Genomic DNA, 27190 nt, shown 5'->3' on the forward strand with positions numbered 1-27190 from the left:
TGCCAGACGCTGAATCACCACCACCGAGTCTCCGGCACCTGAGTTGTCTTTGGAGGGATTCCATCCAAGCACTGCCCAAGCCTGAGCCTGTCTAGCTTGATCGAGTCGGCAAGACCACAGCCTGAGGCGCCATGACTGTAGGCAACGCTAACATTGCAAGGAAAGAAAACAGAAGTCAAGTTTATTAGCAAATGTCTCAAATGTTGTTAGGTGCTGCATCAAACTCGTTTCTCCTCGTTACGGAAGGACCAGATTGTTCCCTAAGAGAAATAAATACATGGGTCCATTCCTTCTCCAAGTTCCCAAAGTAGAAAATATGGTGGTGGTGGAGTGGGGCGGGGGGGGGGGGGGGAGGTCAACTGCAAGGGTAAATGAATCAAAGGGATCTATTAACTTGCTGTATTAACCTGTTGTTTTCGGCACTTGTCTTTTATGGGGATGCAGCCCAGCAACTCTCATTATGAATAATCCAGATTCATATCTTTTCAAACCTTGTGATGGGACCAGCTCTTGAAGCTTGCAGAAGAATCTGGCCACAATCATGTTCAAAATAATGGAGAGGTTTCTATGCTTTTACTACTAATACTGAACCTACTTTCTGCTCAAACAAATACGGTGCTGTATTCCTTTGTTCCTTGTAGTATAAGTCGCACATACTTGGGATGCCCTATGAATGGTATGCTTCCCAAAATACCATCCTTCCCTTACCTGAACGTTGGGGAAGGAAGGAAAAGTGAAAGCCAGTTTAGAGGCAGCATTCCAGCCGAGATGAAAGAGAAAGAAAGAAAGAAAGAAAGGGAGGGAGGAAGGGAGGGAGGAAGGGAAGGAAGGAAGGAAGGAAAAAGAAAAGAAAAGAAATAGAAATAGAAATGGAAAGAGAACGAAGATCCAAACCAGACTAATAATCTAAAATTTGGAACTACTCACTCTTGGCCAAGTTAACAAGGACAAAAATCATCATCATCATCCATCATCATCATCATCATCATCATCATCATCATCATCATCATCTCCAATAATTTACATTTCTCAGAGCAGTTACTGCAAATAGCAAAGATTACCCCAGTATAACAATTGAAGAAATAAGGACCATCCAGAAATAGAGCAGCGAGTCCAGTTAACTCCCTGCACTTAGGGTACTAAAATAAAAACAATGTATTGACTTGCTTACCATGGGCCAGGCACTATGCCAGTTAGTTGCTGTAGACTTGCTATCTCACTTCTTATTCCCAACATCTCAAAGGGAAGCAGGGCAAGGTTTTATGATTACCAAATTAAAGTGGGAAAATCATGAGATGGTGAGGTTCAGTGATGTGCCCAAGGTCACAGGTCTAGTAAATGGCTGGGACAGAAAAACAAAAACAAGGAAACACCATCTCATACATACTTGACACTCGCATTCTACCAAGGTCACTGGTTAGACCAAATATGGCTGCAGGGAATTCTGGCAAAGGGATATGCAGTCCTACAGAGCCAAACATGCATGAATGAATGCAGGTCCTTTTGTTTCCATGAGGTAGGGAAAGGCCTTGTCCCAGTATCACACCTTTTAATGTAACTTTACCTGCTTTCTTTTCCCCACAAAAAAGACTTGCTTTCCTTAACCAGATCCTTCCATTCCCAGGAATCTTGGAGCCATGGCCACATCTGCAAATTTGCCCTCCCGTTCTCTGTCCATATTTACAAGGCATCCACGTGTCTTCTCCACTTAAATTCTACTTTTTCCAGACAAATACTGCATGATCTCACATATATATATTCAACCTAAGAAGGCTGAACTCCTAGAAGGAGAGTAGAAAATGGTGGCTGCCAGACATTGGAGGGTGGGAAACGGGGAGATACTGGTCAAAGGGCACAAAGGTTTGGTTAGTTATGCAGGAGGAGTATGTGCTAGAATTCTTATGCACAGCATGGTGCCTATACTTAATAACACTGTATTGTCTGCTTGAAATTTGCTAAGAGAATTTTTTTTTTAAGATGTATTTGTTTATTTGAGAGAGACAGAGCAGGGGGAGGAGCAGAGGGAGCAGGACACGGAGACTCTGTGCTGAGCGTGGAACCTGACCTGGGGCTCCATCTCCTGACCCTGAGATCACGACCTAAGCCAAAATCGAGTCAGATACTTGGTTGACTGAGCCACCCAGGAACCCCACTAAGAGGATACTTCTTTTTTTTTTTTTTTTTATAGATTTTATTTATTTATTTGACAGAGAGAGATCACAAGTAGACAGAGAGGCAGGCAGAGAGAGAGAGGGAAGCAGGCTTGCTGCTGAGCAGAGAGCCCGATGCGGGACTCGATCCCAGGACCCTAGGATCATGACCTGAGCCGAAGGCAGTGGCTTAACCCACTGAGCCACCCAGGCGCCCAAGAGGATATTTCTTAAGTTAAAACTCATTACGCTCACAAAAGGCTAACAGTGCAGAGGTGACTGATAAGTTAGTTTGAGTTGGTGATCTTTTCACAATGTATACATACGTATAAAAACATCAAGCTGTGCACCTTAATTCATACACAGTTTCTTTATGTCAAAGATATCTCCATAGAGTTGCTAAAAAATTAAATTAAAAATTAACAAATTCTACCTTTTTCTAAAAACTCTGCTTTTACTTTAATTCCTTCCAGCAGAAGTGTTTCTGGGTGTCCTCTGACCCAAGGGACCAATGCTTGTTGTGAATCCCTGCGGTGCCCCGAGCGACTCCGGCTGCAATGGCAACCCCCAAGCAGGCAGACGGGAAGGAGTGGACACACCCAGCCCCACCTGTTCTCCCTCACACTGGGCTTCACCTCTTTACCTATCCAAGTTCAGCCAGCTTCTCTTACGATTCCAATGCTATCGCCATCATCCACTGATGCGCATTCCTTCCTCAAACCCTTGTAGGGACAAGCACCCCATTCCTTGGTTCAGCGGGGCCAAGAACACAATTTTTCAAAACGAGCATTTCATAATGCCAACAGTAGAGAGGCTGAACTGAAAGAGCACAGACTTCTTGTCATAAATTAATGCAAGTCCAGCACAGCTCAGGTGCTGGGCACCTGTGTCTTTGCTCTGCCTTTATCTAAGTTAGACCCACTCTCCCACCTACCTGGAACGGCTTTCAGATCCGGCAAGATTGCTGGCCCGTGTTTTTTCACCCACTGTGGATTCTCACACTCTTGCTATGACCACTTGCTTTTTGTGGGGAGGGGAGTATTAAATCACTATAATCTTTTTTTTTTTTTAAAGATTTTATTTTTATTTATTTGAGAGAGAAAGAGGTGGTGGGAGAGCAGAAGGGACAGGGAGAGAGAATCTGAAGCAGACTCCTGGCAGAGCAAGGAGCCGGACGCAGGGCTTGATCCCATGACCGCAAGATCATGACCTGAGCGGAAACCAAGAGTCAGACGCTCAACCGACTGAGCCACCCAGGAGCCCCTGCAATAATCATTTATTAAAAAACATTTTCTCTGGATGCTCTTCCTCTCAGTTTTAGTGAGATACACTTAACATATAATACTTTAATTTTTGGTGTACACCACAGTGATACATTAGACATATAAATAGATATCAAAACATGATATCTATGATATAAAGAGATATATGTATATATATATATATATAGACATATCTCTCAAAACGATTATCACAGTAAGTTCAGTTAACATCTATCACCTCACATAGTTACAATCTTTTTCCTTGTAACGAGAACTTTTAAGATCTACTCTCTTAGCAACTTTCAAATATTCATTTGATACAATATGATTAACTTCACTCACCAAGCTGCATATTACATCCCAAGAAATTTCTTATCTTGTAACTTTAAGTAGGTGGCTTTGGACAACCTTTACTCCCCTGCCCACCTCTCACCCCCACTCCCCGCCTCCGACAATCACCAACCTGTTCTGTTTCTACGGGTTTACTTACATTAGATCCCACATTACAAGTGAGATCATGCAGTGTTTGTCTTTCTCTGTTTGACTTATTTCACTCAGCACAGTGCCCCTAAGGTCCATGTGTGTTGTTGCAAATGGCAGGATTTCCTCCTTTTTTATGGGCGGATAATAGTCCGCACACGCCACATTTTCTTTCTTTATTCGTCTATCAATGGACACTTGGGTTATTTCCTTTGTCTTGGCTATTGTAAATAATGCTGCTAGGAATGTGGCAGTGAAGGTATCTCTTTGAGGCAGTGACTTCATTTCCTATGGATATATATCCAGAAGGGGAGTTGACGGATCATATAATAATGTTATTTTTAACTTTTTGAGGAACCTCCATACTTTTTTTTTTTTAACAGCGGCTGCACCAATTTACATTCCTACCAACAGTGCACAAGGGTACCCTTTTGTCCACATCCTCGCCAACCCTTGATATTTCTTGTCTTTTTGACAATAGCCATCCTAACAGCTATGAGGCACCATCTTCCTGAGGTTTTGATTTGCATTTCCAAATAATTGTATTCTTCAAATACAGTTTTTGTATTTTATATACAAAATACTTGGTTCTTGGTTAATGGGGATGAGGAAGATAATAATAAATGTTGTAATTTGGGGCTATTTATTACCAGACAGGTACTGAAGAGTACAGACATATTATCTCATTTAATTTTCACAGTTCTTTGAGGGATTATTACACCCAGTTAAGGGACGCCTGGGTGGCTCAGTCAATTAGGTGTTTGACTCTTGATTTCGGCTCAGGTCGTGATCTCAGGATCGTGGGACGGAGTGCTGCTTCGGGTTCTGCGCTCAGCGGGGAGTCTGCTTGAGGATTCTCTCCCTCTCCCTCTAACCCTCCCCCCCATTCATGCTCTCTCTTTATCTAAAAAAATAAAAATAAATCAATCATTATACCCAGTTAACACATACAGTTAACACATACAGAAACATAGGAAGAGACAGGTTAATTATAGGCATTACATGAAGTGTGCATGGAAAGTTCTTAGCACAGTACTTGTACATGATACTTACTAAATATAACATATTACTATGACACATTATCCCATACCTACAAAAATATATTTTTTGGAAAGCAAACATTCCTGTTTCCCAGTAATCTCAAACCAGTCATTGTCCTCTTTACAGAGACGACGAGAAAACCACAGCACTCTCTGTTGAACCAAAAGGAATCTAGGGCAGACACCATTCACTGTACAAAAAAACAAGCTGAGGGCAAGAGGGGATCTGTGATTTGCTCAAGGTCACACAGATGTGTAGCCAAGAGTCCTGGCTCTTTCTGCCGGCAAAGGCACTTGAGCAAGCGTGGTTCTTTCTGACCTTCACCAAACCCTAACCAAGCCTTGCCTTGACTCTTAGAACAATGCAGCAGGAATGGCGTCCTCGGGGCCAACAGTGAGCTAGCGGGAGATGAAGATACGCTGCTGCGGTGAAGAAGAAGAAGATGGCCAATACTGAATGCCAGCTGTGGATCTGGCTTACTTCTAAAGCGCTTTACATAAACAGAACGTTTACATAATATGCCAAAGGTCACACAGTTTGGATCAGAATCCCTTCACTTGGACTTCGGGAATGACACAACCCAAAATGGCCACTGAACCACAGATCCATGGATCTGGAACTCTTCCATTCACAGAGAACTAGAACTACTTGCTAAACAGAACAGATCTTCAAGGGAAAAAAAAAATTAGAAATGTTCAGAAGAATTGAAGCTAGCAAGGCAATCCTATAGGAAACTTTTTGAGATTTTATCTTTTCTAGAAATATAAATATATGTGCATAGACTACAGGTAGAGGATATGGTAAAAGAAAAATAGATTTGATTGCTCTGGTCAAGGAACTAAAAATCCTTTCTCAAAAAGGAGATTAAAAACAAAACTTTGTTCATCAGATGGGCAGCTGTGTTCACTGAGTTGGGCTCACAATGCGACAATGATTTTTGGAACTTCTAGTAACCACAGTTTAGCATAAGGTGGAACTTGAGTCTTCACGCATGAAGAAATAGGGATTCTCTGGGAATTTGGGGGAATTACTGACCTTGAGAGAATCACAGCAATTCCGAAGAAAAAGAAATTAGCTTTAAGAAATATTAATGTGCTTACGCAAAAGCACTAAGCATGGTAGTCTAGCATCCGCCAGTCGTTCTATCTGGATGTGAACCCCTTCTACACGAACCTTCGAACCCCAGCTCCACCACTTGCTAGCTGTGTGACGCTGGGTAAGTTACTTAACCTCTCTGTGCCCCAGTTTCTTCATCTATAAGAATGGAAGGAGATAACCGTTCCCCCATCACAATCAGTACGTGTAAAGTGCACGAGCTAGGGCCTGACATTCAGTAAGTGATTCTTCAGTGACTTCGAAAAGCGAAGTGATCCCTGATCATGATCATGAACGCGATCATGAACCCAGGGATCATGATCCCTGATCATGAATGCGATAAGCTCATGGTAGAAGATATGGAGCATCCATACATTAATTAGGAAAAGAAAAAAACAAAGTGTCATACCATCACCTACATATTGGCGTATTGTCAACATTTGGGAGTATGCTTAAGTGAAGTAATTTTCTTAAGCATACCTGGAATCATATTATTTATGGTCTTTTAAAAATTACTCTTTTAAAAGTTAAAAACCCATTTTAAGAGAGAATTTCCGAATCTGATGTCTATACTCAGGTTCAAATAAACAGTACCGGAGCCCAAACAACCTAAGCACTACTACCCTACTCTAGAGACTTGTGAAAAAGCTTTCAACAAAAGACTTGAGACAGCAAAGGGTACATGACTAATTTTTTCACCGTGCTTAGTAACCATAGCAGAGAGGCTTAAGACACACCAGAACTGAAGAATCACATAGTAACATCTAAACTTAACAGAATGTTTCAATTCTTTTGCCCCCAAAGCACCCGGCCACAATGTTTCAATTCTTTTGCCCCCAAAGCACCCGGCCACAGAGTAACTTCTGACTCAACTTTGTAGAGAGGTGTCTGTGCCTTTGCAAAGAACAAATGAACTTGATTTTTGTGGAAGTTAAACTGCCTACATCATACTGGGTTCATGTGAAATCAAACAAAAATCAAAAATCCCGGCCCGTGTTGTTATCTTAAAAACAACAACAACAAAATCCTCACTTTGACCCTAAATAGGTTAAATTAAGCTTCAGTACTCTTCGCCGGCTCCCCCCCCCCCACCACCCCCGTCAATATCCCGCACTAGCTATATTTTCCAGTCCAGTTTCTTCATGGTAAAACACTTTCTCATGAGACCGCCTGTGGTCAGGGCTGAATATGGCACCGGAAAAATGCTTCTCATGGCATCTAGATCATAGCCCCTCCAGGTCTAGCCTGACCATTAAGTACAGACACACCCGGAAATTGTAAACTATTTTAACAACAGGCCATTTTCCCACCTCAAAAGTGGGATAATCTTTGCAGCCTACCTATGTCCCAAGGGTGTTCTGAGTATTAACAAGTTAGCATTAGTCAGCCACTTTGATTTCACAGACAAAGGCTCTGTACAAGCACAAAGTATGATTATCCAACCCAACCGCCTTCTGGAGAGTCACCCAAGAGGACGACAGAGCGGGGAGAGAGAGAGAGAGGCTCCTGCTTCCATTGCTGCCCTCTCCAGAGCAAAGCCACCTCCCAGTGACATACATGCTGGGCCAGACTGGTGGGGGCTGTGCTGTGTCCGAGTGTCTGCTGCATTGTTCCCTTATATAGTCAATGAAGAGGGAATCCCTCTGTGTGCACGTTTCCAATCCGCATTCCAGAACAGTATAGGCAATGAAGCAGATTTTCAACGGGGATTTATAGGGCCTGATATGTCCGGGCCAGGCACCGTGCTAGGCTCCTGCCCACTACTTTTTCAGGATGCGGATGAAAGGGGAAGCCTCTGTAGAAAATCATCCTCGAAGTTATCAAAAATGTGCTGGTGTGTGCACATCCGTCAGCTCAGGCTTAAGTATAGAGAACGTCTACAGAGAGTTATGCAAACCCCACCTGAGATTTCAAACAACAATACAGTGATGTTTTTGGCATGCTTGCTTCAAAATCTACATTTAATGTAGATTCGAGCCTTTCCCTCTGTCCCGAGAGGCCTCGATCTGAGATAACAATCCCGAAGAGCACCACATGCATTACATAATACCGAAGTCTGGAAGGTGTTTTTGAGGGACAATGAGGTACACGTCGTCATCTGCCATTATACTATCTGCTGGGCACATTTAAAGAGAGGAGCAGAAGTGGGCCTCTAATCAATTCTGCTGCACACTTGTCACAGAAACTCTGGTGTCTTTTCCTTTAACTCGACTGTTCGTGTTTAGATCGACAGTCAGAACAGGGCCTTCAGCAGAACTCCAAGAGCTGCTCTCACACACACACACACACACACACACACACACACACACACACACACACAGAGCAGCAGCAGCAAGGTAGAGCTACTGAGGCAGGCATAACCAAGCCTAGCATCTAGAAAAGCCTCACTGCTGAACAACTAATCCTGGGAAATCCTGCACCATAAAACCATACACCGCAATAGATTAATCCTTGGGAAAAAAAGCCTGGCAAATTCGCAGAAGTCAAAAAGGTTCCTGAGTCTCAAGGGTTAACTCACTCGCCTTTTACAAAAAAAAAGGGCACATATAATTTCCTTTTATCATAAAACAATGCATTTATTATTTTCTGTATATCTGTTAAAGGGCATGGCTTTCTGAGTGGAAAACAAAACAGAACTTGGTCACATGTTTATTTGCTTCAGCTACTCCCTTCCCCTTCTGATAAATAATCAAACATGCCATCCAGAAAAAACAAAACCAGCGAGCTGGGAAATTTGATGGTCATCAAATAGACTGAGATACCAAGAAAAGCAGCCCACTGTTCCCACACTGAGTTTTCGGCCCCCACACCTACACTAACATCTGAGTAAATACCTTCAGTCACTCTTTCCATTTTCCCTGCAATTACTCCTACTGTTAAACAAATTGTCCCTAAGGCAGTCGCAAACATAATTTTTTTCCCTGCAAAGTAGAACAACTTCTGAACATTAAAAAAGCCAGCATAGCAATAGCAACACACGCGTGCACTTATTTATTTTATTTGTTTAACTATTTCTTCCATCAGAGGTCCGGACAACTACAGAGCTTATTTCTTTCTCTATTCTAACAGATGCTGTTTTAGACAGTAAAATTTAAGGATATTTAGTCTGGGGACTAACAAACAAGGTTCAGAGCAATAACAATTCTCTTAAGATCAAAAGAGCTAATTTTCCATTTCCTGTCTATTCCCTGACCAGTACATAGTTAAAAAAAAAAAATTAGCACCTGGCTTACCAATTACAGTGAAGTTGGGGGTCAGGATTGGGGGAGGGGTGCAGCAGGAGGTGGGGGGGAGGCTCAAAGGGGCGACGACATCAGACAGGAAAAGGTGGAACCCTTGAAAAAAAATGTCAAACCATGTGTTAAGAAACTCATTTCACCAGAAAGGACTCGGAGAGCAATCCCATCCACTCTTCGACACAGAGGGAAGCAGCAGCCCAGGTCCAAGGGCTTTCCCAACCATACTAATTACCCACAATGAGAATTTTGAAAAGAGCTTTCCAACATCAAAGTTAACAACCATCGCGGAAAGTGAGGCGGGCTTTCTCTTTCCTTTCGCAGCCCACTCCGTTTAAACAATAGTAATATGAATGAGATAATGACCGTGCTTGTTTCAGCAGTCTGACTTTTATTGGCATGAAATTGGTACAAATATTATCAAGACCGATTCACAAGTGATGACGGTGTCATGATGCAAACATCAGAGGACAATTCCACAGAGGCAGAATTACAAAAGGCACCGTCCCTGCACCCTCTCACCACTGGTGATAACAGGAAGAAAAAGAAGGCAATGCAAAACAAAGTCCCAAATCAGCAGAGAGGGTTCTAAACTACATTCAAGCATAAAAAACTGTCCTGAAGACCCTCGGCTGCCTACTTCGCGGCTCATATCCCAAGACCCATCTGAAAGCAAGAGGGAATTAACAAGGAGTCAGAACCAACCGGTCTTCTCCAATCTCTAAAAAGAAAACCGCCTTTGATGGAGAGAGGAGGGGGGGGGGCGGTGGAGAGAAATCAGTAAACAAGTTGGATCATCTTATTTTGCCCTTCAGAGATCATCTGCGCAGAAGCCGATCCCTCGTTTAAAAGTTTAACCCCGCAAAAATGTTCCTTTTTTTTTTTCTCTGGACACTTACAGAGAAAATGAAGAGTTTGACGGAGTGAGCTCGCACTGTCTGCCTTTGGATTTCCGTCTTCTTGCTGTAGATGGGTTCTGGCTGTTTCTGTGAAGCGGGGGTTGCCGAGTGGTAAAAAAGATGTTTGAATAAACAGGAAGTGCTGTGCGGCTGAAGCACACTCGAGGAGAAAACACACTGGAACATTGCCCTTTGTAGGCAACCTCAGGGACGCTTGCCTCCACAGTAGCTGGCTGGGCTCTCACTAAATGACAAAGAAACCACAAGAATTCCTCAAGTAATTCTTCACTTTCAAAGTTGAAAGATCAGTTGGAGCTCGCAGGTAATTTTCAAAGTTGCATTTAGCACTTAAAGAAATCTATTAATGCTCCCAGTATCTAAATCACTTCAGGTCTGCAAGCAGCAACACAGCATCAGAAGTGTGCCCTGGCCAGACCGAGTCCTCGCCAAATGGCTCATTCTCGCAGACAAATACACACCGACAGGGTTTCGGGAAACCTGCTCTTGAGATATTTTTGTGGTGACATTTACATAGGCAGGATGCTTTTCAAAAAAAAAAAAAAAAAAAAAAACACAGGGAAGAAAGAAAGAAAATCCAGATTCTGCAGACTTTAGAGGAATTTGTCACATGTATTTTTAAAGAACATATCGTCCCGCATTCCCGGGATATGCCCTTGATCTTGCTTTTTGCTGCTTTTCCTTTCCATTTTCCTTCTCTGCAATCAACCAAACTACCTGTTTATCTCCAGATGCCTAGCTTGTCTACTCGAACACTCCTTAACCCGCCCCAAACTAATTATCAAAGTCCTGTCTTCCGTCACCCGGGTAACTTGACAGACACTGTAAAGAAAAGTAAACTGCTAAAGGCAGAACAAGTCAGCCTGAAAAATAAGATGAGGAGCTGAACAGCCATATTCAATAAAAAAAGAAACAGGGGGAAGGGGAGGAGGAAGAAAAGGATTCCTTCTGAAAATGTATTGCTGTTGTGGCACTGTTCTTCTGCACAGAAGCAACTGATTTGTTATTTAGCATGGAATGCTGGACTGTCTGTCATCCAGGTGCTAATACTCGGCTAAAATAACTCATTGGGAACTGTCAGTGGGATGTTTACATAGGCCCCAATCTTTTCTTCATGGAAGGAAATTTTTTACTGGAATTCATCTTCTTTTGATCTCACATTCAAAGCAACGGCAGCTTGATAGACATTCAAGTCTGAAAGCAAATCCAGACGCTGAAGATAAACCGCCAGAATATGACAGGCAGAAGCATCTAAAGCTTATAAAAATGAAGAGAACAGCATGTCGCCTGAGTATTACAATAGCAGAAATCAAGAGACATATTAGGTGGAACTGATCAGCCACAAAAACAGTTCAAAAGGCAGATCATAGAAATAGAGGACTAGGCTAGGAGGAAAAAAAAATGGGAAAGATCTGGTTTACTGCCTCACCTCCCTTCTGAGCCCCACAGCGCTTCCATGCCTGCCTCCCCACTTTCGGGAGGGGTGGAGTATCCAGTTCAGATGTTGCTGTCTAACTCAGCTGGTCCAGTTATAAACGCTGCGAATGGTTTTCTAGCAATCTATTTCCAAAAGGCAGGGGGGAAAGGCAGACCCTTACCTTGCTCAGGGTCCAGCAGGCTGCATTTTACTAGCATCCCTGCATCTGCTCTGCAATGCAGTTTCAAAAGACACATAGCCTGGCCGCCATGCAAGTGGGCGGTCAGACAGAGCGGCTCTCCACAGAAGGGCTCTAAGTAGTTCGAGATGGGGCTGGAGAGCTCTAAGGACTCTAGTTCCCTGACACGGCTAGTTACCGAATGAGCAGGAACGTTCCAGCCTCAGTCACAAAAATAGATGCATTCCGTCCTGCAGACAGAGAAGTGCTCGACACCTAGTAGCTTTGAAGCCCACTAGCACAGTTCCATAAAGGAATTGCCGCATGATCTTTCTTGGAAGCACACAATTGTTTTCTTTTAAAAATAAGCCTCTTATTCCAATCAAAGTCAGTACATATAAAGTAAGGGTAACTCTCCCGCCAAGTCTGTCCCCAGAGCTGTTTGTTAACAAACACGGTGTGAATGGGCAGCACCGGGTTAGAGGGAAATAGAATTCCACCTTCGGACTTGGCCTGCGGTTCGTCCAGATTCTGCACAACCTTCTGGGTCTACAGAGCCAGATCTTCGGCCGCACCCCAGGATTTTATGTAAATGTCCCTCCCCGCCTTTCGCATAATAAATCAACGGTACAATGTAGATTTTTAAAATGTACTAACCTATTTAAAACGATGTAATCAGTTTAAGGATTTGCCTCATGCAAACAAGATGCCTGTGTAACTTAGTTACAAATATAAAAAACACTAACAAGCAAACAAAACAAAACAAAAGCTCTCCTGGATTCCAAGACTGTTCTTAAAAGTTACCTTCTCTCATGCCTACAGAGTTGGTTTGCTAAATAAAGTCGATCATTGGTCTTTAAACTGCCCTAGGCCCATGTCTTAAAGTCCCTGCTGTTCTTCTCTAACCTTAAAGAAAAAAAAAGGTACCCAATACTCCCCCAAATCTCCTCAGTATCCCATGTTGCTGTGGATATGACCTTTACCCAAAACAGGGAGGTCTACCATTAAAAAAAAGAGAATGCTAATTCCATTTCCTTATACATTCTAAGACATTCTTTTTTTTTTTTTTTTAGATTTATTTATTTGACAGAGAGAGATCACGAGTAAGCAGAAAGGCAGGCAGAGAGAGAGGAGGAAGCAGGCTCCCCACTGAGCAGAGAGCCCGATGTGGGGCTTGATCCCAGGACCCTGAGATCATGACCTGAGCTGAAGGCAGAGGCCCTAACCCACTGAGCCACCCAGGTGCTCCCATTCTAAGACATTCTTTCTCTGCAAACAACACTGTCACTACAGCGGTGGGGCAAGGATCTACCCTCCACTTCTTAGGGACGCTGAAGGTCTTTTTTTAAAAAACCTGCCATATATAAAGACCTTCATTAGTATAATTAAGTGACTGTTGGGGCTTTTTTTTTTTTATATAAACAACTTTTGATATGTCATTTAAAAACTTCATAATAATATCATTAAAGAGCTCCCATTTCTACAAGAGAAATTGTCTGCTCAGGGCCATGGAATAGTAGCCATGCTCCAGGACACTTCCTCTCTCCCTTTCAGACTTCTGGACTTGAATGTCACCATAGACCTTGAATCCTTGAATGTGAAATGGCTTCAAGCTAATTGCTCTAATTGCTTGAAGATGTGCAGGCAGGTGAAACCTGATCCCCCTGGCCATTGTAGAGACCAAGAACAACACTGGAATGTTTACACAGTGGTTTGATTTTAATAGACAGAAGGGCTGAGTTTAAGACAGCAAAAACACAGCTAATAGGTGACCCCTTAATGTAGTCCTCCTTAAAAAAAAAAAAAAAGACACACAACAAAATACAATTTCATGTTCTAAAAGGCAGTGTCCTAAATGCCAAGGTTATTTGCTTGACTCTTGCAGTGAGTCCATGTTACGTTGCACCTGACATTTACACCCGAAACTCTACCCCGAATACATTTTTTTTTTTTTACCTTAAAACAAAAAAGCACTTTATATGTCAGTCACCTTACAAACAGATTATGACTGTATGGTATTTCCAAGTAAGTGTACTCATTTAAATTTTAAATTGGATATTTTTCACTACTGCAATACTCCCTGTCCCTTAAAGGGGAAGCCTTGTATCTCCTTGTTTATTCCTTTGCTGCTTCTGCACCCTCTCCCCACCACGTACGGAACTCCTGACCCTTGTAGATTCCATGACTGCAGTTAAAGTTGAACCCACACCCCTTCACGATGGTGCTTAAGACAAATGTGCATCCTTTCGGGGCCTTTTTCCTTTGTTACTGCATGGGACTGTGGTCTGCTTCTCATCTAGGGGCTAAGGCAGCCATGGGAGTGGCTGACATAGTTATTCAATGACAGTGGCCATTCTCCCTGGATATTTTAATGAATTGAGATGGATACAGAGGTTTGACAATGGCTCCCCTGAGTCCCCTCTTAACAGGAAATATACTGCAGCAAGACCAAGAAAAAAAATACAACAGCACCTACAAGGTGTCATTAACAAAAGGAAACCAACAAGGGTTAGGGGCAGGATTAGACAGGTGTTGAGACACACACACACACACACACACACACACACACATATACACATACACACGTTTTTATGTAATATATGTGTGTGTGCACATACATGCTCACACACATATACATGCAGATAAGTATCAAGAATCTGAACATATAGAGTTATTTCCTATGGAGTCAAGTGAACGCTGCTAAGGAGAAAACAGGAATTAAACGTTTACTACAGGAAAAAAAAAGCCCACGAAACAGTGAAATTATTTTACGGTTCGGCTGGGCAATTAAAAGCAATAGACGCACCTTGCACGTGAGAACAGAGAAGCGGCCAACGCCGCGGACAGCTGGGAGCACCGTCGAATGGCGGCAGCTCAGCTAAGTTCTGCTGTGGATTAACTTCTGAGGGTAACGCACAAAGTGCAGAAGAAAAAGGGCAAAAAAAAAAAAAAAAAAAAAGTCCCTTTAAAGCTACGAAACGCTTTTAGTTATATAAGGTAAGTAATAAATATAGGAACTTGCAGTGCCTGGACTATTTGTCCCCAAACACGGAAAGACAAAACAATCTAACAAAAATAACTGTGCAGCACACCCGTTCCAATCACAGCCACCTCGCAGGCTTTTATGGACACTTGTACCTTGTCCTAAAATTTATAATCCCCTATTAAGAAGTAATGCCTCTTGCTCCGAGAAGGGGGTGGGGGGGGAGCGAGTGTCCATTTATCCACATAAAGATTAAGTATAAACTAGTCCAAGCCAGGGAGAGGAACACCAAGGGAAAAGTAAACAGGCCCCCACCCCCACCCCCAAAATAGTTCCCCTTTGAAAGCTCTATGCAGCGAGTGCCTGGTACCAAGGGCTGCCCTATTCCTCAGAGGGGTCAGCAAAGCTATGCTAGACTGACAGGTTCAGTTTACGGCAGGCCAGAACTTTGTTTGGATATACTGGCCTTGCTCACCGCCAGCTTAACAACAGATGGCTAGAAAACTTTCATTATGCTGCACAGGACTGAACTGCAAACAATCCAGAAAACTGTGAAAAGTTTAACTCCCTCTAAACCGATGTGCCAAACCAGGGTCTGCCCAGAGCCAGTGAGCCAGGGCGGCCCAGGGGACCGAGGAAGTGATGGGTAAAGCAAACGGGCACTTGCTAAAGGCCCAAGTCAACTCAATGTGCCAGTCCGGATGCCAGAAGAGCAGAGACCCTCCTTGGTCTTGATTTTAACTGTTCGAAGCCCATTCCTTATAAGGAGTTGTACTGACTGCGCCTTCTTTTTGATTTTCCCAAAATACACTGTCAGACTTCCCCTCCCTTTGGAGAAAGAAAATCTCCCTCCAGACAATTCTCAAGCTCCCTTCCTGTCTTCCCTCCCTCTGGAAATTGGGAGGACAGGACCCAGCAGTCTCACTCTAACACCTAGATTTAAATATGATTTATCCAAATCTGTATATAATTTAAATATTCATTAAATCGATTCAATCACATGAACCCTAATATCTCCTAATGCTCCGAGACAGGTTATAAATGCACCTTCAAAGGTTTAATTCAATTGGCAATCTGAGAAGTCTTATCACTAGGAATGTGTTATTTTCATATTATTCAAGAAATGAACAAATGTGCTTTCCACAAATGTATTTTAGAAGCTACCCTTTCCTGTTATTGAAAGAAAATTGTGTTTATTACTCCTTTAGCATAGTGTAAACTCATAAACGTCAACAGAGAGTACAAGGAAAGCTGTCAACTAAATATTGTTTCCTTCATGAGCTGTTCTTCCAAGTCAATTACGCCTTTCAACTTCTGGGGCATTGTATGATAAACTGGCAGTAAAAATCATTCACATTAATATACCATGGTGCCTTGCCTGCAAAAGGTAATTAAAGAAGTAAATGACTCATAAGAATAGACATATTAGCTGCAAAATGAAAGGCAACTGAGCTGCCACATAAAAATATGTACCATTAAGATACTGCATTTTCATATTCCTGTAATCAGCTTCAGTAGACTAATGCTTATTTAATCCAGTTCTGTGCTAAGTCCATCAACAACTGTTTTTTGCTGTTTTCTCCTTGACTGAACATTATGAGAGCAGGTTTGGAATAAATACTGCAATGAGATTTTTGCATACTCAATTGAAGAACAGGTTTTTACATTTTAAAATCTATTTTTTTTTCTTTCTCTGAGAAATACAACATGAAAAAATTACTGGTTGGGGGAAGAAAAAAAATTATATATATATATATATATATATAGCTATATTATATATATAGCTAGCTAGATACGTCTCTTTAAACAGCAGAACATTTTAGGGAAAAATATTTGTTTCCACGTTCACCTGTTCTGATGCATACCACGAATGATCAGCACAGGGGAAAGGGAGACATGCCTCCCCTTCCCAGATCTCTGCTACCTTTAAAAGGCGCTCCCTTTTGTTAATAACATCTTCCATTAGCATTAGTGGGATAAGGCAATTTATCCTGTGGCAGGGACAGAAGGAGAAAGCGAGGAGGAGGAGGGAGTTGACAGGTGTGGCCGGAGAGGACCACAGCCTTGCCTAGTGGCTCCTGAGTTCTCTGCCTTCCAGAGAGTGGATCTCATGGAACAGAACCTTCCCAAAGAAGAGCAAATTGAGGGGCGCCTGGGTGGCTCAGTGGGTTAAAGCCTCTGCCTTCAGCTCAGGTCATGATCCCAGAGTCCTGGGATCGAGCCCCACATCGGGCTCTCTGCTCAGCAGAGAGCCTGCTTCCTCCTCCTCCTCTCTCTCTCTCTCTCTCTGCCTACTTGTGATCTCTGTCAAATAAATAAATAAAATCTTTTAAAAAAAAAAAAAAAGAGCAAATTGACCCTCAAATTAACTACTCTGCTTTCCATTCTCTGGCTTTCAAACTGACATTTTGCTTTATCCCTCCCAACCTTTATTTCGGCATTCCCTTCGCAAGTCCAGAAAAGCCACAAGAAGACACCTCCCGTGGGGTCGGAGACGCTCTGCTAAAACTGCTCACTTCCCTGCCTCTGGAACCTCCACCTTGACAGGAGGAGAGGAGTCCACAATTTGCCTGAGTGAGACGTTCTGGGAACATTTAGATGCAGGAAGTTTCTGGGAGGCTGGACAAATGCCCGTTCTTGTTGTGGAAATTAGGGCTCTTTGTTGATGACTGATGTGGGTCTAAGGCTTTGCCAATTCAGTTTGGGAGTTTCAGCTTTCAAAACTCTCCCAGTTCCTCTCTGGTCCGCGTTTCCAGCCAGCAGTGAAAATCGGCCTATAAAACCTATCTGTCTTCTATCATATCTTCCAGCAATCCACTCACTTTCAATAACATCTGAATGCATCTAGATGGGGTCCACTCACTTATCGAAAAAGCCCAAGAGATTCCTGACCTGTTTTTGTCTTCAGATGATAGGCTTTCGACAGAGGCAAAAAGTCTACATTTCTATACAAGTTGTCGCCATCTCTCCTTCCCTCCTTCGGTGCAAACAGAAATCTCTTTGGCTTTAACACTGATGAGCAGACCGCCGGGCCTCGAGGACAGCCCAGGGTGTGGGGACAGCCCTACAAGGACCCTTTGCTGTTTATTTACCTTTTCACAGTACTGAGAACGGCTGAGAGCCTCCAAATTTAGGCTGGGTCTCTCCTCTCCATGTGTTGTTGCCTCAGTGTTCGAGCAGACACCACTTGGAACCACAATTAATGAGCTCTAGTCCTTTTTCTAATTAAGGAACAAAGGTTCCTGTGTGCACACTATGGTGACGCTGTCTGCGGAACACACGTGGAAGGCGAGGTGAATGCTTCTAATTGCTTCAAAATGGGATTTTTAATATTTAGGAACATAATGGGATTGGGAAATAAGAGCATTTCCAACATCCTTTACAAATAAGGCTTTACAAAATATTGTTAGCTGTTAATAATACATCATTATCAAAAATGGAAAGTTATGAATACCAGGCACATAACCTTTGTATTCATGTGAATTAACCTATATGTATGAATACAATGATACGTGAATTAGTTTTTAAAAATACATTAAGAAAAGAAAAAGCCCTCCTTACAAAAAAAAGAAAGAAAGAAAGAAAGAAAGAAAGAAAGAAAGAAAAATGTGAGAAGGCAGCTCCTGTGAGCCTGATACTCCTCAGACCTCAGCAGATTAGGATTCAAACGTGTAATTAAGAAAGATAACCCCAGTTTTCATAGTAATTAGGGGCTGTGGGAAATAGGATCCTATCTCTCAAAAGTGTTACAAATATACCACACTTCTAAATAACCTGCAGTGCTTGGAAAGTAGACTCACCACCAAGGGCAAAGCTGCTGTGCCGTGAGCGAACAGAGTAAATGACAGACTGGCGTTCAAGTCCATTAGCTGCTATGTGATAGGAGCACATTCACTAGCACGCGACCTGTGAAAAATCTTAGATCTCTTTAAATCTTTGAATTGGATTACTGCATTAATTCTTAAGAACTGCAATCCTTCAACCAAGTCAAATTACCCTCATTAACAGTGGAAAAACTGCCTCTGCAATAAGTTAAAAAAAAAAGATATTTATTACCTATAATCACTTTCACGTACTTCACCTAGAAATATGACGAGCAGTGCCAACAACTTTGGCAACGGCAGCATCTTGATTTTGCATACTGATCTGAGTTAAAATAAAACCGAAAACATGTGCATGGTGTCGAGAATTTTTTTTCGCATCTACAGGACATGTCCTTCCCTTATCCCAAGCCTCTGATAGGAAGCAAATAGCCCCATTTTACAGGAGAAGACACGCGGGACGTAGGCAGAGACACTGCGCCCGCTGTCCAAACTCTCCCAGCTGATCAGGGACAGCGTCTCCTGGCCGTGTGTTCTGGACCTACACTGCAGGGATTAATTCAGAAATACAGTCTTCTAAGGCTCGGGTCATGCAATGCCCCGACTTCTCCAAATCACACTCAGGAAAGGAAAGGCAGGCAAAACAGATGCAAAGATTGGAACGCCGCTCCGGGGGTAGAGACGATCCCCGTCATAAATACAACAGAAGCCGCCTCAATTCCTCCTTCACCACATGCACTGTGACTAGTTAACCTGTCTTGAGAATGCGGCCACTTTGTCCTTTTCCAGGGACAGAGGTAAAAGATATGTAAATTGGTCTACTCTGGCCTTGTTGCCCTCTAAAATGGTCTCTTCAGAAATGTGATAACAGCTTGACCAATTGTGAGCAACTTATGGCACTTTATGGCAAATGAGCTCCTCGAAGCCCCTTGACGGTTGTTCTTGGCTCCAGGGATGGGACTGGACTTCTCAGCACAAACCAGGACAATCCTCACCACTGAGAAGGCAAGCAACTGGGGAGCGGGGGGAGTCTGTGTTTATGGAGAGGAATGGTTTTTATACCGGGTATCAAGGAATGGGACAAGGTGAACAGGCAGAAGTTGCTTTCTAGAACGTGAGAGCAACCAACACTTCTCAACAGCTATAATAAAATGCTAACTGGAGTTCAAAATGAAAACCCAGAGACACCACAAGGCTCTGAAGTACCTTCCGAATCATCAGGAAAGAAAAAGAAAAAGGAAAAAAAAAAAAAGACAAAACCGTGCTCTGGATAGTTGTCATGTGAAATGCATTTAGTGCAACCTACTGATTTGAAACTAGGTAATCTTTATTTAGTGCAGTGATGATAAAAATCAATTAAGTAGAATATTACTGGTGGCGATCCCAAAATCTACCGTAACCTTCTTTTTGTATAACTTCCAAAAACCAATCGCTGTTCGGACAAGCATTTCGATTCCACATCAGATCTGCAGGGCTGCGGTAGAGTCCAATAATCAGGGAAGTAGCTCTGGTCCGTCTCAGTCTGTAGCAGGGTTGGGCATTCACTGCCCTTTCAGGCTTCCAATGACCTTGCAAGCTAGGAGTGACCACACCCATTCCACAGAGGAGGAAGACAAGGTCAGAGAGGTTGACTAACCTGCCCAAGGAGAAACACCTTCTAAAGTGGGTGTCCGGCAGCTTGGAGGTGAAGGTGAAGCTGAGGAGAAGTCAGAGAGAGGAGGCATTCAGAGGAGGGCTGGGAACAAAGAGGCTCCTATCTTGGGGCAATGAAAAATTTGTAGGAAGCCATGATCTGCACATCAGACGGCCATGACTTAGAGACTCGTCACTCACCTCCTGCCCAGTGGCACTGCATATTTCAAAGGACCATGTGGGAATGGGTCTTCTTTGGCTCTACCATTTGGCTCTCTTCCTTTCAAGAGCTTTGTGATCTGCAGTCGGGTGCTTCTCAAACAATAAAGGCTATACCAGTGACCTCATGATTAACCTGGTTCATGACTCTAGCAACCTTTCCATATGAATGTTAAAGTTACCTTTGCACAAGTACCAGACCACACCTTCTACTGACACATCAAATAAACACAACTTCTGATGCATGAGGACCATCTCAGCCCTAGGCCTATGAAGGCGCCCCTTCCCAAGGCTTATAGTCTCATAGGAATTAGAGATAAGGTGCCGGACAACCCACAGATCCAGAAATAGAAAGCCACTACTGAGGAATCCTTAATGAAAGAACTTCATGTCCTTGTCTTTTCTAGTCTACTCTAGATAAGGCCATTGAGATTGTCCATGAAGAGCTGATATTTACGATGAGACACCCAAGCTGAGAAGCAATCAACCAGCCAAGCAAGAGAGCGAGGAAGTTCAAGGAGATGGACCGTGGGGCCTGAAAAATTACAGGTGGAAACAAGATGCTAAAAGATGAACTTAAAAGTAGCTGCTTTTATGCAACTGTGCTGTTCCAATAACAACGGTCTCTTCAGGCCTTTTGAAAAAGATTGTTTTTCTTTTTTAATCCTTTTAAGGCAGAAGACGTATACAGATTGCAAATATGCTTTCGATCCAATGGCCTGGAATATAAAATGCATTGTGGTGGCAAAAAACTCTAAATGCAAAAAGGAGTTTATCTGGTTTCGACAGAAAAATAAGTATCTTCGATGCGGCCCCCATCTCTGTCTTTACCTTCTTCAATCTTGCAGTGCATCGGTGGTGGGCAGAACGCTAAGACGATCTCCTACATTCCTACCCTTTGTCCCAGATAGTTGACCCATCTGATATCAAGACATTGATTTGTGGGGTTTTGCAGCTGTAATTAAGGTTCCAAATCAGCTGATCTTAGGATAGGGAGATAATCTAAACAGGCCTTAAAAAAAAATCAAAGGGGGTTTATATTTGGGGGTTTATACTAGCACTTAGCAGTCAGAGAGAAAGTCAGCCTTTCCAAGCACAAGAAATTTCTGATGTACCACTGCTGGCATCAGGGAGAGAAGGCCACCTGGCAAGAAATATGGGCAGCCTCAAGAAGCCCAGAGTGGCCACTGGTTGACAGCCAGCCAAGGAAATGGGGACCTCAGTCCTACAACCACAATGAACCACATTCTACCAACAACCCGAATGAGCCTGCAAGCTGATTATTCCCCCAGCATCTCCAGAAAAGAATTCTGTCCAGGTAACACCTTCTACCCTCGGAGCCTTCTGGAACTCTGAGCAGAGAAGCCAGCAGCTCTGTGGCTGGACTGGGCACCCACAGGACTGGGAGCTGAGAAAGGGGCACTCTAAGCTGCTAAGTTTATGGCCATTTGTTCTGCAAAAACAGGAAACTAATACATGTAGGAAAGAGATGGAATCCCATCACCTGTATCTAAAGCTCATGGAAGAAGCTCCTGGAAGGGAGGAGCGCCAGAGGGAATGGAAGGGAATGGAAAGATGGAGCAGCGTGCCTTCTGGCCTCATGGGGACCGACGTGGTGAACTCGTACAGGGCCGCTCGGCCATCCCTGGTCTCACTTTCCTCACCTGGAAAGAGGAGTTGAAAGCCCTGGGCTGTCGTGAGGGTGGGGGGCAGCTCGGGAGAACACACGGGTGCAAACACTCTGGAAGTCCTAGAACACCACCCGAGGTTGGTTTGTACTGCTTCTTTGCTGGGCCATGCGGATTCCTCATTCTCAGCTTCCCTTTTTCCAGTTACTCCCTTCATCTGTGAGAACGCTGATCAAGACACAAATGCGAGATCATCCTGGGCTGGCAAAGCAAAGGCAGACCCTGACCACCCTCAAGCTTCACGGCCCTCCAGGCAGAGGATGTGGTGCCCTCTGAGGGGAGAGGCGCAAAGAGGTCAGTGTGTGTGCCCGGTGAGGAGAACCATGGCTCCCGATCCACGGCCATTTGGAAGGTGGAGACAGACGACCCGGGTTCAAATCCTAACTCCACTCCTGACCTTGATCTAAGCACGCTGCTGTTTTCTCAGCTGTGAAGTAGAAGTAACGGCAGCACCCTCTCTTAGTGACTTTGTGGGAAGCCAATTATACAGAGAGTGCTGCTAAAATATACATATGTATATGTGTGTGTGTGTGTATATGTGTGTGTATATATATATATATATATATTTGAGAGACAGAGAATGAGCTGGAAGGGCAGAGGGAAATCTCATGCTGATGCTGCGTGGAGTACGGACCCCACGCAGGGCTCGATCTCATGACCCTGAGGTCACGACCTGCACCAGGACCAAGAGCCAGATGCTTAACCAACTATGCCACCCAGGCACCCCCACAGAAAGTGCTTTTAAGACAGAGTCTGGCCTTCAGTAAGCCCCATATAAGAGCTATTATTATTATTACTATTGCTATGGATTCCAGAATAGAAGCTGATTTTTTTTTTTTTCCCAGAAAGTCCGTTTTCTCCCCCAAGGGAATTTGGAAGAATTTGGAAGACGGGGCTCAGTAAATATGTAAAAATGCATTCATAATAAGGACTTTACCACTAATGACTTTTCATGGTACACTATAAAACCCATCTAATCTCCCAAGAAAAAGCAAGAAAACCCCTCCACAGTCATGATTTTGCTGCATAATTTTACGTTTGCTCAAAGGAAAAAAAAGACTATAAAGGACTTTAAAGTTGTGATTTATTGCTTTTTAACAAGCAGTTTTGGGGAAGCCAGAAAAGAGGATCCCCCTGCTGAAAGGGCAAGGGGAGGTAAGGAATTTCAGCGAGGGGGTCACAGACGGGAGCAGCCAGGAAGAGACGGCAACGGTACAACAAAACAAAGGCTGACTCCAAGCCCAGCGCGCACACTTCCTTCTTCCCCTCACTGGTTCACTTACTGAACTCCTCATGGCCTTTCTCGCAGGGCTGGGAAGTGAGTGGTGAAGTCAGCGCTCCCTGACCTTACGACAACGGAGGGTGCCAGGCCCATCAGGAAGCAGACATCCAGGGTAGTGCCAAGAGCACCAGGGAGGGGCTACGGATGGCCACGGCCGCGGTGCAGAGACAGCCGACCTAGGGCAGGCGCCAGTGTCCCAACACCTGAGCAGCGAAGGATGCCTATCAGTTGGGGGGAGGGGTTGCACAGAAAAGTGGGGGGGGGGTGCGGAATGGGTTCTGGGCAGAGAAATGAGCGTGCCTACAGGTGGAAACACAAACGTGACCTCACAGGAGGCGCCAAAATGCCAAGAAGGAGCTGGGCGAACCACAAGGGAGAGGCTGTGATGAGTAGATCTTGTGCAGAAGTTGGACTTAGGTTAATTAGGATCATTTTTAAATCTATTGCACAGTAAAATCGACTTTTCAGATATGGAGGGCATGCAGTACAGTGAATTTTAACACACCTATAAATTCACATAACCACCACCACGATCAGGGTATGGAGCAGCTCCATGACCCCCAAACCCCCCTGCACGTTCCCTTCCTAGTGCGACCTCCTTCCTCCATCCCTAACTCCTGGCAAACACGGATCTATTCTCTGTCACTGCCGCTCTAGGTTTTCAAGAACGCCACACAAATGAAATCATCTAGTATGTAACCTTTGAGACTGGCTTCTTTCATGCAAAAGAGTATCTCAGAAATTATTCCAAGCCGCTGGGTACATCCATAGTTCCCCACTTGCTATTACAGATTCTTTTTTTTTTTTTAAGAATTTATTTATTTATTTGACAGAGATCCCAAGTAGGCAGAGAGGCAGGCAGAGAGAGAGGAGGAAGCAGGCTCCCCGCTGAGCAGAGAGCCGATGCGGGTCTCGATCCCAGGACTCTGGGATCATGACCTGAGCTGAAGGCAGAGGTTTAACCCACTGAGGCACCCAGGCACCCGCTGTTACAGATTCTTATTCTACGGCGCGGAGGGATCCTACTGCCATTCAGCTGCTGGAAAACACTGAGGGAAACCTCAGCGAGGGGCTCCTGCAGATAAAGCTCCTATGAATGTATGAATGTCCACGATAAGGTTCTTCAATAAACATATGTCTTCTTTTCCCTGGGATGGATGCCCAGAAGTGTGAGAGCTGGGTCACACAGAAACTGTGCATATTATATGTGCGTATGTGCGTGTGCGCGTATTTTTTAAAAAGCATACTCAGCTGTTTCTCAGACAGCCCACCTTGCATTCCACTGGCAAAGCATGCGGGTTTGTTCCACATCCTTGTCAGCACTTGGTATTATCAGCATTTTTCTATTTTAGCCACTGTAACAGGTGCTTAGAATTTACATCTCACTACATTCTAAGGATGCTGGACAATTTTTCATGCCTTCTGTGGATCTTTTTTGGTGAAATTTTGTTTGCCCTTTGTCCATTTAAAAAAAAATTTCTTATTGTAGAGTTTTGAGAATTCTTTGCATATTCTATGTACAAGTCCTCGGTTGGAGGTGTGATTTTAATGCATTTTCTCCTAGCTGGTCCTTTGTCTTCAATCAGGGATTATATGTGCAATTTAGAAAGTTCCCTTACACTATGTCTGGGAGGAAACACAGGAAGGCTTTTTGGGTGGGGGCAATTTACTAAGAAATGAAGAGCTGGAGGCCGTGGATGGGCCCGATGTCTGGAGCACACAGGACGAGAACAAGGTGCTCTCGTGGCACGGGCAGGAGCTTGTGTGAAGCAGTCCGTTTGGGGCGATGCTTTTAATACGGTGACTAATGATGCCACGTAAAGGTGATGTCTTCCCGTCCTCTGTTTTTAGTGCTGCTGAACCATCCCAGGTAATAAATCAAAGAAGCCAGGGTGGCTATTTGTATGGCGAGATAAGGGAAATTAATTTCAATGCCCAAACATGGACCTCCTTATATTAAAAAATGACTTGGCAATACTAGTCCTTTTCATGAGAATGTCTTGGACAACCAACACATGGAAAACACACACGTGGGGTGGACTCACCCTCTGTATTTTCAAGAGAAATACTGTCGTCTCCTGAGATTGGGGAGTCAAGGGGAAGAATCATTTATAAAATAAAGAGCAAAAAAATAAAGCACGGATGGAACAAAAAAAAAGAAAAGAAAAGAAAATATTCATGGACTTTCGAGAAAGGGAGGCGTATAAGAATAACCTGCATGTAGTCATATTCTTTTAGTCCTTAAAAAATATCTTTACCGTGCTTTGCAAACAACTCTAATTGTCTCATTTTCACTGAAAACTCAGACGCTTTTGAGTTTAAAATGCATAAAAATATAAATACTAGCAATGTGATCAAGAGCATACGTAACAATAGTGAGATTTCTAGGCAGAAAGATGGCTTGAACAGAGTTAACACCTTGGCTGCAATACTAAGGGGAAGACAAAGTGCAAGAAAAGCCCAGAGACTTCTCTGCGCTCCCCAGGGGACGCGCCACCCGCCGTCCCCATCTCCCAGTGCTGTGTGGGAACAATGTGAAGCCATCCATCACCAGTGAGCACGGCTCTACTTGCTGGTGCCAAGCGAGCAAGGCTTAGGCTGCCACCTGTCCAGCTTTCCTTTGAACGGTCCCCACACAAAGTCCCTCTCTGCTCTAGGTTCAAACTAGCATTTAATCTGGAAGCCTGAATTCTCCAGCATTTCAGCAGCAGCAAACGGGCTCTACTTAGAATTTGGAGAAGTCTCTTTCCAAGCTCTAACTTGGAAATTGGAGCCTTGGATCGGCTAACCAAATTCTGGGTCGACTCCAAGCAGGCTTGGTTTTTCTCTCTCTTCGCTTCCCTTCTCGCCCCAGAAATCTCTTCTCTCAGATCAGCTGGAGGGATCTCTTGGAAATGCACATCAGGTCGCTGGCTTCTTCTGGCACTTCACAGGAACGTTTTCTAGTCATCTTCACCTCTGTGTACCAGAGAGGCTAAATAAATGTGTTGGTTAAACACAGGAAGGAATAAATGATTGTGCCAAAGTAGGAAGGTTCCTTTAAGATCTCAGCCTTATCTGCATTTATTTTAAAAAATATTTTAGGGATACCCGGGTGGCTCAGTGGATGGAAGCCTCCGCCTTCGACTCAGGTCATGATCCCAGGGTCCTGGGATTGAGCCCCACATGGGGATCTCTGCTCAGCAGGGAGCCTGCCTACCCCCCCTCTCTCTGCCTGCCTCTCTGCCTACTTGTGATCTCTATCAAATAAATAAAATCTTTTTAAAAAAATATTTTAAAAAGGAAAAACCAAAATATTGTCATCTCAGAGGTAGAAATGCATTATCTGAGTATAAAAGCAAAAAGCTCAAGAACTCTAAAGAAATAATTGATAAATAAAACGATATTAAAATTAAAGATGGCTGAAAGAGTAGAGCAAATTCAAAATTTCACTGAACTACTAGGTAAATATTTGCATATCAACCTAAGAAAAATGTCTAATTTTTATAGTGCATAAGAAGCTCTTCTAAATCAATAAGGAAATAAGTAGATCCAATAGAAAATGAGGGAAATAATGCAAAAGAAAATACAGATGTGTCTTAAATACTTTTTAAAAACGATTCATTTATTTATGAGAGAGAAAGTGTGCGCACGTGCACACGCACACACACACGTCCAGGAGGTGGGGCAGACGGTGAGGGAGGGGGAGAATTCCAAGCTGACTCCCCTCCAAGCAGAAAGCAGAGCCCAACTCTGGGCCCAGCCCCACGACGCTGAGACCCTGACACGAGCTGAAACCAAGAGTCAGCC

General features: G+C 43.6%; 1 protein-coding gene across 17 annotated transcripts in view; it reads right to left on the bottom strand.

The window, feature by feature from the left end:
• The window catches only part of FOXP1 (forkhead box P1), a 586176-nt gene that overhangs the window by 161088 nt on the left and 397898 nt on the right, over positions 1-27190 (bottom strand). For 6 of the 17 annotated variants that reach the window (XM_045990381.1, XM_045990378.1, XM_045990382.1 and 3 more), the window contains exons 1-2: positions 11780-11919; positions 10164-10407 (exon numbers count right to left, since the gene is read on the bottom strand). The exons of 9 other annotated variants lie outside the window; for them this stretch is intronic. In XM_045990381.1, the coding sequence (XP_045846337.1) occupies positions 10164-10349 (186 nt within the window). In that variant the 5' untranslated portion in view covers positions 10350-10407; positions 11780-11919. Of the gene's footprint in view, positions 1-10163; positions 10408-11779; positions 11920-27190 lie in introns of those variants that run through there. 2 more of the 17 variants (XM_045990376.1, XM_045990392.1) reach the window with 2 other exon arrangements.

Source organism: Meles meles, chromosome 20 (genome assembly GCF_922984935.1).
Source record: "Meles meles chromosome 20, mMelMel3.1 paternal haplotype, whole genome shotgun sequence".
Lineage (NCBI taxonomy): Eukaryota > Metazoa > Chordata > Mammalia > Carnivora > Mustelidae > Meles > Meles meles.